This window comes from Saimiri boliviensis, chromosome 7, assembly GCF_048565385.1.
Source record: "Saimiri boliviensis isolate mSaiBol1 chromosome 7, mSaiBol1.pri, whole genome shotgun sequence".
Classification (NCBI taxonomy): Eukaryota; Metazoa; Chordata; class Mammalia; order Primates; family Cebidae; genus Saimiri; species Saimiri boliviensis.
In genome coordinates this window covers 25,483,264-25,502,072 of record NC_133455.1, presented here as the reverse complement: position 1 = coordinate 25,502,072, position 18,809 = coordinate 25,483,264, and the positions used below count along the sequence as shown (strand labels likewise).

The 18,809-nt window shown below is 41.1% G+C and overlaps 1 protein-coding gene across 5 annotated transcripts in view; it reads right to left on the bottom strand.

Annotated features, from left to right (window-relative positions):
- PRDM4 (PR/SET domain 4) overlaps positions 1–18,809 on the bottom strand; it is a 60,712-nt gene that overhangs the window by 22,255 nt on the left and 19,648 nt on the right. For 2 of the 5 annotated variants that reach the window (XM_074402285.1, XM_074402286.1), the window contains exons 9-12: positions 18,201–18,328; positions 16,942–17,256; positions 15,380–15,548; positions 119–231 (exon numbers count right to left, since the gene is read on the bottom strand). In XM_074402285.1, the coding sequence (XP_074258386.1) occupies positions 119–231; positions 15,380–15,548; positions 16,942–17,256; positions 18,201–18,328 (725 nt within the window). Of the gene's footprint in view, positions 1–118; positions 232–8,280; positions 9,963–15,379; positions 15,549–16,941; positions 17,257–18,200; positions 18,329–18,809 lie in introns of those variants that run through there. The other 3 variants (XM_039471871.2, XM_039471872.2, XM_074402287.1) reach the window with 2 other exon arrangements.

Here is an 18,809-nt window from a genome sequence, read left to right as displayed (position 1 = left end):
TGGGAGGCTGAGGTGAGCAGACCACCCGAGGTGAGGAGTCCAAGAATAGCCTAGCCAACATGGTGAAACCCCATCTCTACTAGAAATACAGGAATTAGCCAGGTATGGTGGTGGGTACCTGTAATTCCAGCTACTTGGTAGGCTGAGGAAGGATGATCGCTTGAACCTGGAAGGTAGAGATTGCCAAGACAGCACCATGGCACTCCAGCCTGGGCAACAAGAGTGAAACGTCTGAAAAAAAAAAAAAAAAAAAAAAACATTTACCCAGATGCGGTCAGGTGCCAGCCAGTTATGTCTGGAAATTCAAATTCTGCAAGACCAATTGTTTTACAGACTGGAAATAATAAACTTCTGTGATACTCTATAAGCATTATAGAGGTGGAACTTTAAGGCCTCAATATTTCAGGACAACCCAAACTACATCTTATAAAGCTCTTTTCAGTAAAGGTGGTGTACGAAATGTATACTATATTCTTATATACTCTTTTTAGGTGGAGGGAGGTTTTTTCTTTTAGACAAGTGTGGTTGCTAAGCTGCTGACGCTGGAGTGGTGCAATGGCTTATCTCAGCTCACTGCAACCTCCCCCTCCCAGGTTTGAGCAGTTCTGCCTCTGCCTCCTGAGTAGCTGGGATTATAGGCATGTGCCACCATGCCCAGCTGATTTTTGTATTTTTAGTAGAGACAGGGTTTCACCATGTTGGCCAGGCTGGTCTCAAACTCCTGACCTCAGGTAATGTGCCTGCCTTGCCTCCCAGAGTACTGGGATTACAGGCGTGAGCCACTGTGCCCAGCCAAGGGAGGTCTTTTCAAAATAAGTAATTTTACAACATCCTGTCAGAACAAATAGCCAGATTTTGTTTCAAAAACAACTTGTTTCCTACTCCCATTTCTAGATGTGACATTGTAGCCTTACACTAAAAAGCTTGAACAGGAGTCATGCAGCATCTATTTGAAGGCACTGACGTGCTTCTAAGGCAGCCAGGACTTGCAGGTAAAGATCCTGGGAGAAGGGATATGCAGAGAACCCCATGTGACTATGCTGATTTTCTTAGTCATTTACCAAATTTTATGTTGTACAAGGTAAGAAAACTAAAATGCAACAGAGCAAAAACAAAAATTCAACTTGATTTTAAAAAGGAAGGTCTCTAAAAACACTCCTGGTGCTCTCATTGTAACCCCTCAAAGGCTTCATTCACCCCGAAAGCTGAGATAAACCAGAAGTAGAGCTAACTAAGGAACCTGAAGCCCAGCCTTGAGGTAAGCTCAGGTTTTGACTGGATTGAGGCGTCCCTGCTCTAGTTTGAGAGAAGACAGGGTGAATCTTCTCTTGAAGAGGATACTTTCATCCACAAGCTTCTATAGTTTTTCAAACAATCTCTGGCATTCCAGCAAAAATTTATAAGCATACTAAGAAATAGCACCATGAATCAAATTAGAATTTAGGATTAAGAAACTCACTCAAAACTGCACAACCACATGGAAACTGAACAACCTGCTCCTGAATGACTACTGGATAAATAACATGAAGGCAGAAATAAATATGTTCTTTGAAACCAATGAGAACAAAGATATAACGTACCAAAATCTCTGGAACACATTTAAAGCAGTGTGTAGAGGGAAATATATAAGATTAAATGCCCGCAAGAGAAAGGAAGACCTAAAATCGACATCCCAACATCATGGTGAAAAGAAAGAGGAGCAAGAACAAACAATTTCAAAAGCTAGCGTAAAAGAAATAACTAAGATGAGATCAGAACTGAAGGAGATTGAGACACAACCCTTCAAAAAAATCAGAATCCAGGAGCTGGTTTTTGAAAAGATCAATAAAATAGACCATTAGCAAGTCTACTAATGAAGAAAAAGGAGAATCAAACAGATGCAATAAAACATGATAAAAGGGATCACCATGGATCCTACAGACATACAAAATACCATCAGAGAATTCTATAAACACCTCTATGCAAATAAACCAGAAAATCTAGAAGAAATGGATAAATTCCTGGACACTTACACCCTCCCAAGACAAAATCAGGAAGAAGTCAAGTCCCTGAATAGACCAATAACAAGGTCTGAAGTTGAGGCACCAATTAATAGCCTACTAACCAAAAAAAGTCCAGGACCAGATGGGTTGACAGTCAGATTCTACCAGAGGTACAAAGAGGAGCTGGTACCATTTCTTCTGAAACTATTCCAAACAATACAAAAAGAGGAAATCCTCCCTAACTCATTTTATGAGACCAATGTCATCCTCATACCAAAACCTGGCAGAGAAAAAGCTAAAAAAATTTTAGTCCAATATCCATGATGAACATTGATGCAAAAATCCTCAATAAAATACTGGCAAACTAAATCCAACAGCACATCAAAAAGCTTATCCATCACAATCAAGTCGGCTTCATCCCTGGGATGGAAGACTGGTTCAACATAATGCAAATCAATAAACATAATCCATCCCATAGACAGAAGCAAATATAAAAACCATATGATAATAGATGCAGAGAAGACCTTTGACAAAATTCAACAGACTTTATGCTAAAAACTCTTAATAGTAGGTATTGATGCAACATATCTCAAGAGCTACTTATGACAACCCCACAGCCAATATCATCCTGAATGGGCAAAACTGGAAGCATTTCCTTTGAAAACAGGCACAAGACAAGGGATGCCCTCTGTCACCACTCCTATTCAACATAGTATTAGAAGTCCTGGACAGGGCAATCGGGCAAGAAAAAGAAAGAGAGGGTATTCAATTAGGAAAAGAGGAAGTCAAATTTTCTCTATTTGCAGACAACATGATTGCATATTTAGAAGGCCCCATTGTCTCAGCCCAAAATCTCCTTAAGCTGATAGCAACTTCAGCAAAGTCTCAGGATACAAAATCCATGTGCAGAAATCACAAGCATTCCTATACACCAGTAACAGACAGAGCCAAATCATGAGTGAACTCACATTCACAATACTACAAAGAGAATACCTAGGAATACAACTAACAAGGGATGTGACGGACCTCTTCAAGGAAAACTACAAACCACTGCCCAAGGAAATGAGAGGACACAAACAGATGGAAAAAAACATTCCATGCTCATGGTTAGGAAGAATCATGAAAATGGCCATACTGCCCAGAGAGTTTCAATGCTATCCCCATCAAGCTACCATTGACTTTCTTCACAGAATCGGAAAAAAAAAAAAAAAAAAAAAAAAAAAAAAAACACCTACCTTAAATTTCATATGGAACCAAAAAAGAGCCTTCACAGCTAAGACAATCCAAAGCAAATCAAACAATAACAACAATAACAACCAACCAACCATACTGGAGGCATCACACTACCTGACTTCAAACTATACTACAAGGCTACAGCAATCAAAATGGCATGGTACTGTTACCAAAATAGAGATATAGACCAATGGAACAAAACAGAAGCCTTAGAAATAATGCCACACATCTACAACCAGCTGATCTTTGACAAACCTGACAAAAACAAGCAATGGGGAAAGGATCCCCTATTTAATAAATGATGTTGGGAAAACTGGCTAGCCATATGCAGAAAGCTGAAACTGGATCCCTTTCTTACACTTTATACAAAAATTAAGACCTAAAACCATAAAAAACCTAGAAGAAAACCTAGGTAATACCATTCAGGACATACACATGAGCAAGGACTTCCTGATTAAAACACCAAAAGCAATTGCAACAAAAGCCAAAATAGACAAATGGGATCTAATTAAACCAAAGCGCTTCTGCACAGCAAAATAAACTATCATTAGAGTGAACTGGCAACCTACAGAATGGAAGAACATTTTTGCAATCTACTCATCTGACAAAGGGCTAATATCCAGAATCAAATTTACAAGAAAAAAACAACCCCATCAGAAAGTGGGCGAAGGATACGAACAGACACTTCTCAAAAGGAGACATCTATGTGGCCAAGAAACATATGAAGTAAAGTTTATCATCACTGGTCATTTGAAATGTGAATCAAAACCACAATGAGGTATCCTCTCATGCCAATTAGAATGGAAATCATTAAAAAATCAGGAGACAACAGATGCTGGAGAGGATGTAGAGAAACAAATGCTTTTACACTGTTGGTGGGAGTGTAAATTAGTTCAGCCATTGTGGAAGAAAGTGTGGCAATTCCTCAAGGATCTAGAACTAGAAATACCATTTGACCCCACAATCTCATTACTGGGTATATACCCAAAGGATTATAAATCATTGTATCATAAAGACACATGCACATGTAAGTTTACTGCGGCACTGTTCACAATAGCAAAGACTTGGAGCCAACCCAAATGCCCATCAATGATAGACTTGAAAAGGAAATTGTGGCACATACACACCATGGAATACTATGCAGCCATAAAAAGGATAAGTTCATGTCCTTTGCAGGGACATGGGTGAAGCTGGAAACCATCATTCTCAGCAAACTGACACAAGAACAGAAAACCAAACACTGCATGCTCTCACTCATAAGTGGGTGCTGAACAATGAGAACACATGGACACAGGGTGGGGAACATTACACACTGGGGTCTGTTGAAGGGTGGGGGAGCTAGGGGAGGAACAGCATTAGGAGAAATACCTAATTTAGATGGGGTGATAAATGTAGCAAACAACCATGGCACATGTACAACTATGTAACAAACCTGCACGTTCTGCATACATACCCCAGAACTTAAAGTATAATAATCGTTTAAAAACTGGCCTGGCCATGGTAGCTCATGCCTGTAATCCCAGCACTTTGGGAGGCTGTGGCAGATGGATCACTTGAGGTCAGGCATTCGAGACCAGCCTGGCCAACATGGTGAAACACTGTCTCTACTAATAATACAAAAATTAGCTGGCATTGGTGGTGGGCACCTGTAATCTCAGCTACTAGGGAGGCTGAGGCAGGAGAATTGCTTGAACTTGGGAGGTCAAGGCTGCAGCGAGCTGATTGTGCCACTGCACCGTAACCTAGGTGACGGAGTGAGACTCCATCTCAAAAATAATTGAAATAATTTATTTCAATTATGAATAATGAAATAAATGAAAATAAAATAACTTACTGATTTGGTAAACTAGGTATTCTAAAATGTTCAGCCTGTATCTCAGATCTATGATCTATTTTTTCATACAGTCTCTTCACTCTTCTCAAAGCCTAGTCTTCTTTGTCTCCACCACAGATCCAGGCTTGTCTTGCCCATTTTTGTTTGTTTTCTTTTTTTAAGAGTGTCATTCTGTAGCCCAAGCTAAAGTGCAGCAGCATGAATCTCAGCTCACTGCAACCTTCACCTCCCAGATTCAAGCGATTCTCGTGCCTCAGCTTCCCAAGTAGGTGGGATTACAGGCATGCACCGCTATGCCTGGCTAACTTTTTATTTAGTAGAGACAGGGTTTCACCATGTTAGTCAGGCTGGTCTCAAACTCCTGTCCTCAAGCAATCCACGTGCCTCAGGTTCCCAAAGTGCTGGATTACAGGCATGGGCCTCTGTGCTCAGCCCTTGCCCACTTTTCTTTACCAGTTTTCTTGGACTTCTCAGAAGTCTTCACTCTTGCTCCTAGCTCTTAAGAACCTTCTGTTCCTCTATTACAAGGCTGACCTCAGTCTGGCTTGCATTAGGTATAGGTATCTGCCATATGTATCTTGCATGGTTCCCAGAATAGAACTCCTGTGGACTGCTTCACAATCACCTAGGGCGTCCTAGAAGCTCATCAGTAGGGCTGTGGCTCACCTGGACACTTAAACGTCTCTTATTTCCTTAGATAATCCTGGAAGTGAGGTCAGGTGTTAGAGCTACTGCAAAACTATCCAAAGGCAGAAGCAGAGCCCTAGTCATTATTCTGTTCCCCCTACCATGCCTTAAACCAGGCGTCCCCAAACTTTTTACACAGGGGGCCGGTTCACTGTCCCTCAGACTGTTGGAGGGCCGCCACATACTGTGCTCCTCTCACTGACCACCAATGATGAAAGAGGTGCCTCTTCCTGAAGTGCGGCGGTGGGCCGGATAAATGGCTTCAGGGGGCCGCATGCGGCCCGCGGGCCGTAGTTTGGGGACGCCTGCCTTAAACTTTGCCAGCATTTAATAAATGGTTTTTGAAAAGAATGCTGTCCTTGTTTGAGGACTACACAGGCCTGACTGCCTAATGATCTGCAACAGAACGTATGCAAGAAAACCTAAGGAGCAAAGAAGTTGAGTGATTTCAGCCCTTTCAGTATTAGGGAAATCTGCTAGCAGCAAATCCACTAGAAAACGGTGACTGCCTTTATATTGTTCATGCTAATCTGTAAACTGGGGTTAAACCGAAGTCACTATATTGGAAGCTGCTCCTCTTTAAGCAATCATTATCAAGAGTGTATACTTGGTTAGACTGTTTAGTTTTCCAAGGCTGCCACAAGAAATTGCCATGGACTGGTGAGACTACACAGAAATGTATTGTCTCGGTCACAGTTCTGGAGGTTAGAAGTCTGAGATGGAGGTTAGAAGTCTGAGATGGCGGCAATGGCAGGACTGTTCGGAGGGCTGTGAGGGAAGGACTTGTTCCAGGCCTCTTTCCTAGGGCTTGTAGATGGCCATCTTCTTCTTCTGTTTTCACATCTTCCCTCTGTATAAGGCTTTGCCCAAATCTTCTTTTCCTAACGACACTAGTCACATTGGGTTAGGTCCTAATTTAAGGACTTCATTTTAACTTAGTTTCTTCTTTAAAGACTATCTCCAACTAGTCAAGTTTTGAAGACTACTGGAAGTTAGGACTTCAGCATATGATTCTGGGGTATTGGTGGGGGGTAGTCTGTTCCGCCTGTAACACAGCATAATCACTTGTGTACATGGAGATGTGTCGTTTCTTAGTATCTCCAAGATGCAATTTGGTGATCAGATAATTAAGCTTACATACTTGATGGGGGGCTGACAGCTTCTGGCATCAGGACACAGCAAAGGAGTGTTTACTAAAAAGTGGGTACACAGGTCAACAGTGTGAAAAGGCTGAAAACTCGGGTAGTTCCTGTTACCTATGCCCTCCGAGAATCTCAGCACAACAAAAATGCCAGGATTATGAGCAACTCACCTTTCTGGGAAGGAAACGCCTAGCATACACTGGGAGCTGCAAGAATACTCTGAACTAGTTTATAGGCTTTGGCCCTGAAAACTCAAATTATTCCAGTTTTAGTTGTATTACTAAAATCTAGGGTTTCTTGGGTCATCTATACCTCAATTTTTTTTTTTTTTTTTTTTTTTTTTTTTTTTTTTTTTTTAAGCATAGAAACCTATGTTAAAATGGAAAATGTAGACTAACTGAAAACAAGTATATTAGCTATTGTTTACTCTGTGTTGAGTACTGTGGGAGCCACTGACATGTATGAAATTAACATCTAACAGTATAATGAAGTGGCACTCTTAATATTAACTCTCCATTTACAGTAAAGCAGCATAGAGAACTCACATAATTTGGCCAAGGTTACAAACCATCACACAGCAAAGCCCACACTAGAGAATATTCTGCAGGGCTCTAAAGCCTACATACACGTCCTGCCTCTCACTGTGACCATTTACTCAACAGCAGCAATAAATAAGGCCACCCAAAATGGGCAGAAAAGGCTGAATACAATCGTGTCAAAAGGCACTTAATCATCTGTTCATCTTGTGAAAATGACCTAGAATTTAAAACTAATAAGTTAAAAAAAACACAGTTTTTTATAAATACTTAGCACTAATAGCCACATTCTCACTAAAGTTTTCCAAGCTTCCTCTGCTGTTTGTGTTTCTGTGACTCTAGGTGTACTATTTTGGGCATTATTTCAGTCTTGAGAATGAAGGAAATTAACCCAGTGTGTGCTACTGAGATAAAGGAAGAAAGGGAGCTTATAGTCCCAGTACCAGTAGTTTCCTGGGAATGGGGGAGCCTGCCAGCTGGATGACTTTGGCAAAAGACCGAGTTTGAAGCTGCCCTAGGAACCATGGCTGCCCTGATGGAGGCATCATGACCCACTGTCGTCAGCCACCCCTAACCACCCACAGCACATCCCTCAACCCTCCACACTGCAGACCTGCCACACTTCTCCAAGGAGGTAACAGAGTAAAGGCATACCTTAGGGAGGAAGAGGGCAGAAGAGGGCTGGAGGCACAAGAAGCAGTTTGTCAAGCACTAATAGCAGAAACAGTAAGAACATGATCTCAAACCTGTAATACTCTGGAAATGCTTTCTCTCATTTAACCTCAGAAAAATTCAAATTGTACTTGACATTCTCTAGAAGACTCACTCATCTCCTTCCTCCATAAAATGAGACTACCAGAGGAATCCTGTATTTTAAAAAAGCTTTAATTTCAATCCTTCCTAGAGGAATACAGACTTGAATGAAATACATTCATTCCATAAATACATTAGCAGCAAAACCTTCCCACCAGAGTCCTCTACTCCAGCCCAGAGGTTGTGCCTTGAGCAGAAGAGCATGTTCCATCAACCCTGTCAACTTAAGGGTGGGTCTGCTTCTGAAAAACGCTGGCTGTGCATTGAAGACACAATGACTGGGGGCACAGGTGACTTAACTAAGCTGGGACCCTAAAAACAGGCCCATGTGGTGACCATTCAACCTTCTTTACCTTCCAAATCCTTTGGCCTTTTCCATGCTTCTCTGATGAGGTTCCTCAGCATGGAGACAACTGGGAAGACCTAACTTTGCACATGCATTTAATGCATTTGTAGTCATTTGTTGTTTTGAGTTGGCAATGTTTTAATGGCATCTTAACACTTTCCATAAGGTAAACGAAACATAAAAGATTATTCCCTTCCTTCCCTTCTCAGGTGAGTCCACATGTACTTATCATTTGACAATCCAGCAGGCATTATTTGGGCTCTCTATACCTCCAAGGCCCCTTTGTTTGAATAGCTGGAAGCTTTACTGGAGACAGAGAGCCATGCCTAAACCTACAAAGATCTCTACGTAACAATAATCAGATGACTTGCTCAGGCTTCCATCAAAGCTAGTTTCTTGGGCAGAGGCCTGGCATCTCTTGTCCTCTTCTCTCCATTATTGCCTACTGACTGACTGCTGCTTTTTTATCTGCCCTATAGGCATCTGCTGAAACTCTGGAAAGCAAGATCTACCCTAAAATCCCAAGCAGCTAGCAGTTAAGGCAGGTGCTACTTTAAACTTACTAGCTGTCAAGTATCACACCTATGCCGCTGTATCCCAATCCATGCTGTGGTGAGTATAAGTCACAAGAGTCTGCATAGAACACAGTCAGTAATCAGGATAGCTATGGGCAAGGACAAAGTTTAGAATGTTACCAAGTCACAGGACCAGAAGGGAAATAGGTTAATGGAAGAATGTGAAACAATAAATCTGATTTGTTTGAGCAGAAGGCAGTTCTGATTCAGGCATAAATGCATCTCCCAGATTATCATGTAAATAAAAAACAGACCTCTCAAGTTGACACTTCCCTCCCAGTCCATCATTAAAACAGGCCACATGCTCTCTTTTCCTTATCTGTTTTAAAGTGTTTTCAATAGGATGCTCTTCCATAAGTGCTTTATTCATTCCCATTCAGTCTGTCTGACTATTGGCTGAAAATATAGCAGGAACTATTTTATATAAAAACCATTATAGTAGATAATTGGTTATGTGTATTTTTCCATTTGTATTTTCATCCAAAATAGCTTCTTTTCCTTTTATTTATGTGCAGAGAGAGACTCATCCGCTGAATATACAGCACTGTTAATCCTACAGTCTTCTGTCCCTACAGAGTCTGCTAGATCTTCCTCTTCTGAGTCATCCTCTTCTTCCTCCTCTGGTGCTGATGAACTGGAGGTGGGCCCTTTGCAGGTTTTCAGGTGGCGAGTGAGATGGTATTTGGTTAGATAAGCCTTTGTACATTTTTCACAGACATAATCCCGTTTTCCTTCATGAGAATTGAGATGCTTCTTTAAGTGATTTGTTCTCAAGAACAGCTTATCACACTTGGGACACTTGATCTGGCGTTCTCTAAGAGGAACACAAGAAAAAATGATTGGGGGTTGCAAATAACAACTGAGGCAACACTTATTCTTCATCACCTCGGGCCTTTGTCAGAGCAACTCTATCCTCCTGAATCAGGCTTTTGCATAGGCGATATACAGAAGACCCATAAAACATGCACAGTTTAAAGCAACATAGGCTGATTTTGCCTATTTTAGAACTCAATTCTTGAATTCTATGTAAATTCTATGTATTCTATATGTATTTCTGTCTTGCTGCATTCTCTCAATATGATGCTGATAAAATTCATTGAAGTTGATGTATCAGTTGCTTATTCCCTTTCACTGCTGTGTACGATTTACAAATATGCCACAACTTAACTATGGTACTGGATTTGTCTCTAGCGAATGGATATTTTGGTGGCTTCCAGTTTTTTATTATCACAAGCAAGAGTGCTATGAATGCTTTTAATTTTTTTTAAATTTTTATTATTATTTTTTAGAGACAGGGTCCCACTGTGTTGCCCAGGCTGGAGTCCAATGGCTATTCACAGGTGCGATGGTCGTGCACTACAGCCTTGAACTCCTGAGCTCAAGTGATCTGTCCACCTCAGCCTCCCAAGTACCTGTGACTATAGGTGCATGCCACTGCACCTGGCATTTGGACATTTCAGTACTTGCATGGTTCTCTGCTGTATATATGTTTCTCTAGGGTAAATACCCAAGAGCTGTATAGCTGAATCAAAGGATATGAACATCTTCAACTTTATAAGATAATGACAAACTGTTTTCCAATGCAGTTGTTTGAATATGCACATCTATCACTGGTGGTTCTGGTTGTCTCACATTCTCAACAACTGGAAGACTAAAATTTGAAAATGTTTGCCAATTAGCCAGCATATAATGTATCTCATTATGCTGTTATTTGTATTCCCTGAATGCCACTTTAATGGAATTGCCATTTTTCTGTCCTTTTCATAGACTAGTGGTTTTCAGGTAGGGGGCAACTGCCTCTATGGGGGCATCTGGCAATGTCTGGAGGCCTTTCTGATTGTTACACTGGGGAGGGGTGGTACAATGAGCATCTAGTGGGAAAAGGTCAAGAATGCTGCTAACCATTCTACAATGCACAGGGCAGCCCCATAGCAAAAACTTAAGTGGGTCGAAATGTCAACAGTGTTAAGGTTTGAGTAACCCTGGCCTAGACCTTTTAGAGCTGAAAAGAACCTTAGAGATCACACTGACCAGGAATTTTTTAACTTTTTTGAGCAGCTTAACCCCATATCTTTATGAAACCCCTATATGAATCAGATAAAGCAAGTTATTAATAAAATCCTGGAAGGAGGGATAGGGTGCAGTTGGGGAAGCCTGGCTTCCTTAGCATTTCTCCCATCCTCTTCTAGCAAGAGATGCCACTGAAGAATCCTTGGAATTCCCCAAAGCAGTTTTAAAACCACCAATCTAATCCAACCTCCTAATTCTCCAGATAGGAAACGTGTGCATAAAAACTACTAAGTAACTCGCCCAAGGCCACAACAAAACCCAAATCAGAAGTCTGACTTTTCATCTTATAGCCTTCTGGTTTTTACATGTTCGTATTTACTGTGTCTAATATATGCCAGGCACCGTTCTAGCTGCTAGGGCTATAGGATGTGGGTAAACAAGGTCCCTGCCTTCCTGATTCTTACATTCTAGTGGAGTGATTATACCATATGCAAATGTATAACACGATATCAGTTAGCAGTAAGGACTATGAAAATACATGAAGCCAGGTAAAAGTGATGGGTCCTATTTTAGATAAGATAGTCAAGGAAGGCCCTTCTGAGGAGCTATTTGAGCAGAAACCTAAATGAAGGGAAGAAGACATGCAGATAGATATCTGGAGGGAGAAGTTTCTAAGGCAGAGGCCCTGAGACTGGATGTGCTTACTATGCTCAAGGAGTAGCAAGGGGAGGGTCAGAGTGGCCAAAGCAGAATAAGAAAAGTAAAGATGAACGGGAGAGGTAGTTAAGTACTATTACCACATCATAAGGGGCCTCTGACTATGGTAAAAAGCTTTTAATACAAATATGATGGAAAGCCACCAGAGATTTACGAGTAGAGGCAGGCACAAAAATGACTTATATTTGAAATGGACTGCTCTGGCACCATGGACAGAATACTGTGTGTATATGTGTTCATCTGTGCCATGGAATAGAGGAGGAGAAACAGAAGCAGTACCAGGGAGATCAAATGGGAGGCTACAGAAGCCATCCATGCAAGAAAAGCCAGTAATCTGGACAAGGTGATAGTTGAATGAAGGAAGGAAGGAAGGAAAAACTGAGTTGAGAATTATTCCAAGGTGTTTGGCTTGACCATTGAGGTGAATAATGGTGGTGCCATTTAATGAGCTGTTCAGCACCGGAAGAAATCAAGTTTGTGGGGTAATACTGAGTTGAGTTTTGGACAGATTAGGTTTAAGTTGCCTAGTATGACATCCAGGGCATCAGAGCTGCTGAGTGATAGTGAGGTGTATGAGGCTGGAGACATAAATCATTAAGATAGTATCTAAAGCCATGAGACAAGATGATCTGGGGAGCAAACATCACTGCTCTTCCTCTCACTTCCTCTTTCTTACAGGTAGGGCAAAGCAAGGTCTGTCACAATCCTTCCACACTCGGGGAGAACTCTTACAATTGGGTTTACAGCTACAGCTATTTTCTCTCTCTCTCTCTCTGAGTCGGAGTCTTACTCCACCGCCCAGGTTGTAGTGCAGTGGTGTGATCTCGACTAGCTGGGATTACAGGTGCCCACACCCAGATAAATTTTGTATTTTTAGTAGAGACAGGTTTCACCATGTTGGCCAGGCTGGTCTCAAACACCTGACCTCAGGTGTTCTGCCAGCCTCAGCCTCCCAAAGTGCTTGAATTACAGGCATGAGCCACTGTGCCCAGCCTGTTTTCTTTTTAAGTAGATAAATAAAAAGATTGTCAATACTACTATATCCACTTTGAAATGCCCCAAAGTAAAAATGCAAGCATCTGAAAATTTTACCAATGATCTCCATAGGAAGCCTAAAGTCTCATTCAAAAATATGTTGAGGGAATAGTGCTTCTTATATGAATGACTTAAACCAGCTTTAAGTTTTGACAGTCCAAAAAATGTCTATCCTATGAAACTTCTACCCTTGCCAGAGACACTGTGGAAATCAGTCTTGCATATGGATGAAATCGGTAGTCCTTAACCCTGGCCGGGCATGAGGGTCACTTGGAGAGCTTTTTAAAATACCAAGGCCAGGGCAAAGAGGCTTACCATATTTTCTCATCCTGACAGAGTCCAGATCCACATTTGTTAAGCAAATGTAAAATGAAAGGATAGAAGCTGATATTAGCTTGATTCAAGCAAAACTTTTCCTCAAACTATAATTGTGTGATATTTAAGAAACAATATATCCACTTGCCAGAGACACTGTGGAAATCAGTCTTGCATATGGATGAAGTCAGTAGTCCTTAACCCTGGCCGGGCATGAGAGTCACTTGGAGAGCTTTTTCAAATACCAAGGCCAGGGCTCTAACTCTGACCAATTAAATTAGAATTCCCATGGGTAGAGTCCTAGCATCAATTGTTGTTTTTCACGGTTTCTAGCAATTATAACGGGCAGTCTTCTGGACAAATATGTATCCCCCGACCCCAAATTCGAATGTTGAAGCCCTAAAAGCCAGTGTGATGGGAGCCCTAACACCCAATGTGAGGTGGAGCCTTTGGAAGGTAATTAGGGTTAGATGAGGTCATGAGGATGGGCCCTCCATGATAGGATTAGTGTCCTTATGAGAAGAGATCAGAGTTCTCATTCTTTCTGTTTCATTCTCTCAAGAGAAATGTATTTTCTCACTGTCCTAGAGGCTGGAAGTCTGAGATGAGGGTACCAGCCTGGCTGGGTTCTGGTGGGGGCCCCCTTCCTGGCTTGCATGGCTGCCTTCTCTCACTGTCTCTCCCCTGCTGTTTGAGCCACACGATCTGTGGTATTTTATTATTGCAAGCTGGGCTGTCTAGACAGGCTGTTAGATTAGATGATCCTGAGGATCTTTTTTAGCTCCAATATTGCACAGTCCAATGTAATATTTGATAATTTGTCTAATTTTCTAAAATTTCACACTAGCAATAAAACTAAAAACGTCTTTGTTTTGGAATGTCCTTCTGAGAGTTTGGAAGGTAGACCCAGATTCCTTGGCTGTTTAATGTCTCTGGCTGCATTGTGATGAGGAAGGAGACAGAACTGCTATCAAAGCAAAGTGTTTATCCAAATTCTACATTAAGAATATGTTTCTGCCGGGCGCGGTGGCTCAAGCCTGTAATCCCAGCACTTTGGGAGGCCCAGGCAGGTGGATCACGAGGTCAAGAGATCGAAACCATCCTGGTCAACATGGTGAAACCCCATCTCTACTAAAAATACAAAAAAATTAGCTGGGCATGGTGGTGCGTGCCTGTAATCCCAGCTACTCAGGAGGCTGAGGCAGGAGAATTGCCTGAACCCAGGAGGCGGAGGTTGCAGTGAGCCGAGATCGCGCCATTGCACTCCAGCCTGGGCAACAAGAGCAAAACTCCGTCTCAAAAAAAAAAAAAAACAGAGAATTTCCATATGTTTTCTTCCTTTTGTGACACTTGCTAAAAGCTAAAGACAACAAAATCTATCTCTTCTTTCTATGATCACTGTGACTAATGCAGTCTAGACATTTAATTACATTTGGATTCATGTGATAAATTCCGAATTGGCCCTCCAATATTTGGTCTTCTCCACCCTCAATCATCCTCTATTCAGCTGCCTGAGTAATCTTATTATTAACAGAATGGGTATATCACTATGACACTCTTTCCTTAAAATCCTATAGTGCTTGCACAACAACGTGAATGTAACTAACACTGTTGAACTGGACACTTACAAATGGTTAAGATGACAATTTTTACTGTAATTCAGAAACACACACACACACACACACACACCCAACAGAACAGTTCCAGAATGACAGGGGCTGGCAGATCCTTCAGTGTCTCACAATTATTTCTAGAATGAAATTGAATTTTCTTAATAGGATCAAAGGTTCTTCACGGTGTAGCTGCTGACTTTCACTCCTCTCATTCCATCATTCCCTCTCTCCTATGCACACTATCGTCCTAACTATAAGCAATCACTTGTAGTCAATAGCCCTTTTTGCCTCTATATTTTTGAAGATGTGACAAAAGAGTACATGTGAAAAATAAGAAAAAGAAAGCCAATAAATCTTCTAGGCTAACACCAAAAACAGTGTTCCAACCTTAGCTTGGCTACACAGGAGGCATCTACCATGGTATCAAAGCAGGAAACAGATAATGAGCCAGGACTCCCAAGCCCTTCAATCGGCAGGAGAGCTACAGCCACACAAAGACTCACCACCTGAGGAATGACGTCTTGGCTGCAGGGTTACTTACTGAGTGTGGATAAGCACATGCTGCTTGAGGTCCTGCCGCCGCATAAACAACTTGTCACAGTAATCACACTTGAGATTCTTCTCCCCAGTGTGGATAACCATGTGGGACTCCAGGTGAGCCTTCTGGGTGAAAGACTTGTCACACAAAGTACACCTGTAGTTCTTCTGACCTGCAAATCACCCCAAAGTATTACCCATGAAGAAAACAACTGCTGGCATCCCTGAGACAAGCAGGTACATATATGGGCATGCAGCAGAGGCAGGAATGAAACAGCGCTGATTGCTGAGTGGCACTTTACTTTCTAAGGATGTCTATGCGGGACCACTCAGAGCCACTGAGTTTATATTGTGCAACTAAAGCTAGTAAATTAATCTAATCTCCTTTAGGACCTCTGACCTAAACATGTATTTTTTTAAAATTTATAGGTGATATCTAAAACTTGAAAAAAAAAATGATTAGTGCCCTACCTAACACAAACATTAAGCAAAAAAACTTTATGAATTCTAGGACTTGTCTATAGGGAAACATTTTTACAAGCTAGTTTTCTACTTTTTTAAAACATGTAATATGGCCTCAGAAACCAGGGATAAAATAAAAATCCTTCCAGAAATGCAAAAATAAGATTTCTTTAAGTCAGTGGTCAGCAAACCTCTTAAAGGCAAGATAGAGTTTTAGGTTTTGTGGATCATGAGGTCTCTGCTGCAAAAAAGAATGAGAAGAAATTTCTGAATATTTGGAGAAAAGATGACCCAAACAAGAAAGCTAAAGCCATTGGTTATTTTGTAGTATGCATTTCAAAAAGTTAGTGGCCAGGCATGATGGCTCAGGCCTATAATCCCAGCATTTTAGGAGGCTGAGTTGGGCAGACTGCTTGAGCCCAGGGGTACAAGACCAGCCTGGGCAACATGGCAAAACCCAATCTATATTAAAAATAAAAAAATTAGTCAGGTGTGGTGGCACAGGTCTGCAGTCCATGCTACTCAGGAAGCTGAGGTGGAAGGATCACCCGAGCCCTGGAGGCAGAACTTGTAGTGAGCCAAGATGGTGCCACTGGACTCCAGCATGGGTGACAAAGTGAGATGCTGTCTCAAAAAAAAAAAAAAAATTTTTTTTAAATACTAAAAGAAAGGTGTTGTTTTGCATGGAGTTTAGAAAATGGAAGCTCAAAAAATAAACTGTGGCAGTATTTATACTGAGCAATAATATTAAAGGAGAGAAACTGGCTGTGGCTGGTGACTAGGGGGTGAGCTCTAATGAGAAGCTCAGACTCAGAAGCTTCTATAGAATTCCCTTTATGTTCAAACACATTGATCAACTTCCTGATTATTAACTGCATTTTCCCAGGCACCTTCTAACTATGGTGGGGAAACCTAGAAAGCAGAACATTAATAATTGGAAGTGGCAGCTTCCAAGGAATCTGTTAAACCACAGAGGTTTACCACCCTGGATTCTTTCTCTGACATCAAACCTCAACTCCACCTACAATCCCTCTACAAAGCCTTTACTACCACATTTTCTAATTGCTGCAAAAATTCCATTCTGTTGGTCCAAACACAACTTACCTGTATGTATCTTGAGGTGGGTCCGCAGGTTGCTGGGATCACTAAAAGCCTTGCTACAGAAATCACACTTGTGGGGCTTCATACCCATGTGACCCATAAAGTGGACATGAAGTTTAGAAGGAGAGATAAAAGCTTGGGGGCACATTGAGCACTTCCACTTCCTTTCTTTGTTGTGACTTGGCCCATGGCTGCCACTATGGCCCTGGGTAGGAAGATGGTTATGAATGTGGCTGGTCAGATGGGCTTTGAACTCTGTGTAAGAATTGCATTCCTTGCCACAGTTACAGAGGTGCACATCTGGGTGTTCAGGAACACCTTAAAAAAAAATTACTCATTATTTCCTGATACTTGAATCTTAAAACTTGTTCTTGATATTAACAATCATTGATTGCAGTTGTCCTTTCTCCCAAAATTTCCTATTTGCCCACTTCCTATAAAACTATAATGTCTTATTCAGTGATCTATCTCCAGCATCTAAAATAGTGTACTAAGGGTCAGGCACAGTGCCTCTTATGCCTGTAATCTTAGTGCTTTGAGAGCCCAAGGTGGGAGGATCACTTGAGGCCAGGAGTTTAAGATCAGCCTGGGCAACACAGCAAGATCCCATCTCCATTAAAAAAAAACTTAAAAATCATTGGCTGGGCATGGTGGTGCACACCTGTAGTCCTAGCTAATTAGGAAGCTGAAGCAGAAAGACTGCTTGAGCCCAGGAGTTCAAGGTTACAATTGGCCATGCTTGTACCACGACATGCCAGGCTGACAGAGTGAGACCTTATCTTTAAATACACACATAAAAGAGAGTACCAGGCACAAAGAAAGCACTTGGTAAATACTGAATTATAAGGTCTCTTTTCTAGGCAAAATATTTAGATTTTGTAGCATACACAAACTCTTAAACATCACTTGTCATGATTAAACAGCACAGAAAAGAGAAAGCCTATGCAGATTAAATCAAACCGAGGAACTTTTTTGTCCTTTGTGAATTTATATCTCAATGGTGCTAGCTTTAAAAGTAGCCTTAGGAACTTCAATGCCCCAAACCAAAGCCCTACCATAAAAGATCATGTCATATGAATACTACTTGGTCAATAACATTCAGCTTGTGAAGAACCTCACAAATTTTAACACCTCAAATACAGAAGTAATAGTTTGCTTTTATACAAACAAAAGTTTAACAAGTAATTAACAAAACTTTAATCCTGGTGTTTGGTATTTTTATTATGCTAGATTCATGATAAACACATCTTATATTAACTTACCAATCTGCTGAGCATAATCTCGGCTGTAATAAAAAAGCAGTTCATTTTCAGGAGGGATATCTTGTGAAGTGCAGAAAAAGATTTTTCCATCATGAGGATAAGCCACCAAATTCTGCTCTTCCCGGTTCCTAAGTTATCACATTTAATAGATGGAGCACATTAATTTTGAAATGCATACTAAACATAACATTCCCCCCAGTGCAAAATCCTATATGAAAGCTTAGGGAGAACTATTTTCTCTGGAATGTTTTTGTAATTCCCTGTCCTATCTATGAGGAGGCAGTTCTCTACAATTCTGTAGAGAAACAGAATTCTTATTTCAGCACATTAGCTAATGACCTTTTATAGTCAAAAACACTACAGTCTGTTACTGGAAGCAAAAAAGGCAAATAAAATGAAGTCTTAAAAAACAAAGTATGACAAAGACATAGAGATAGCTAGCTAAACAAGAATTAACTCTAGTAACTCAGGGGTGCGCTAACAGCCAATATAATGAAAAGGCACCCACTTGCAAATTCAGTGGTGACTATATTGTTCTTGGTAAGTTTTTTCTTTCTTGTTTTTTTTTTTGAGACAGGATCTCACTTTGTCACCCAGGCTGGAATGCAG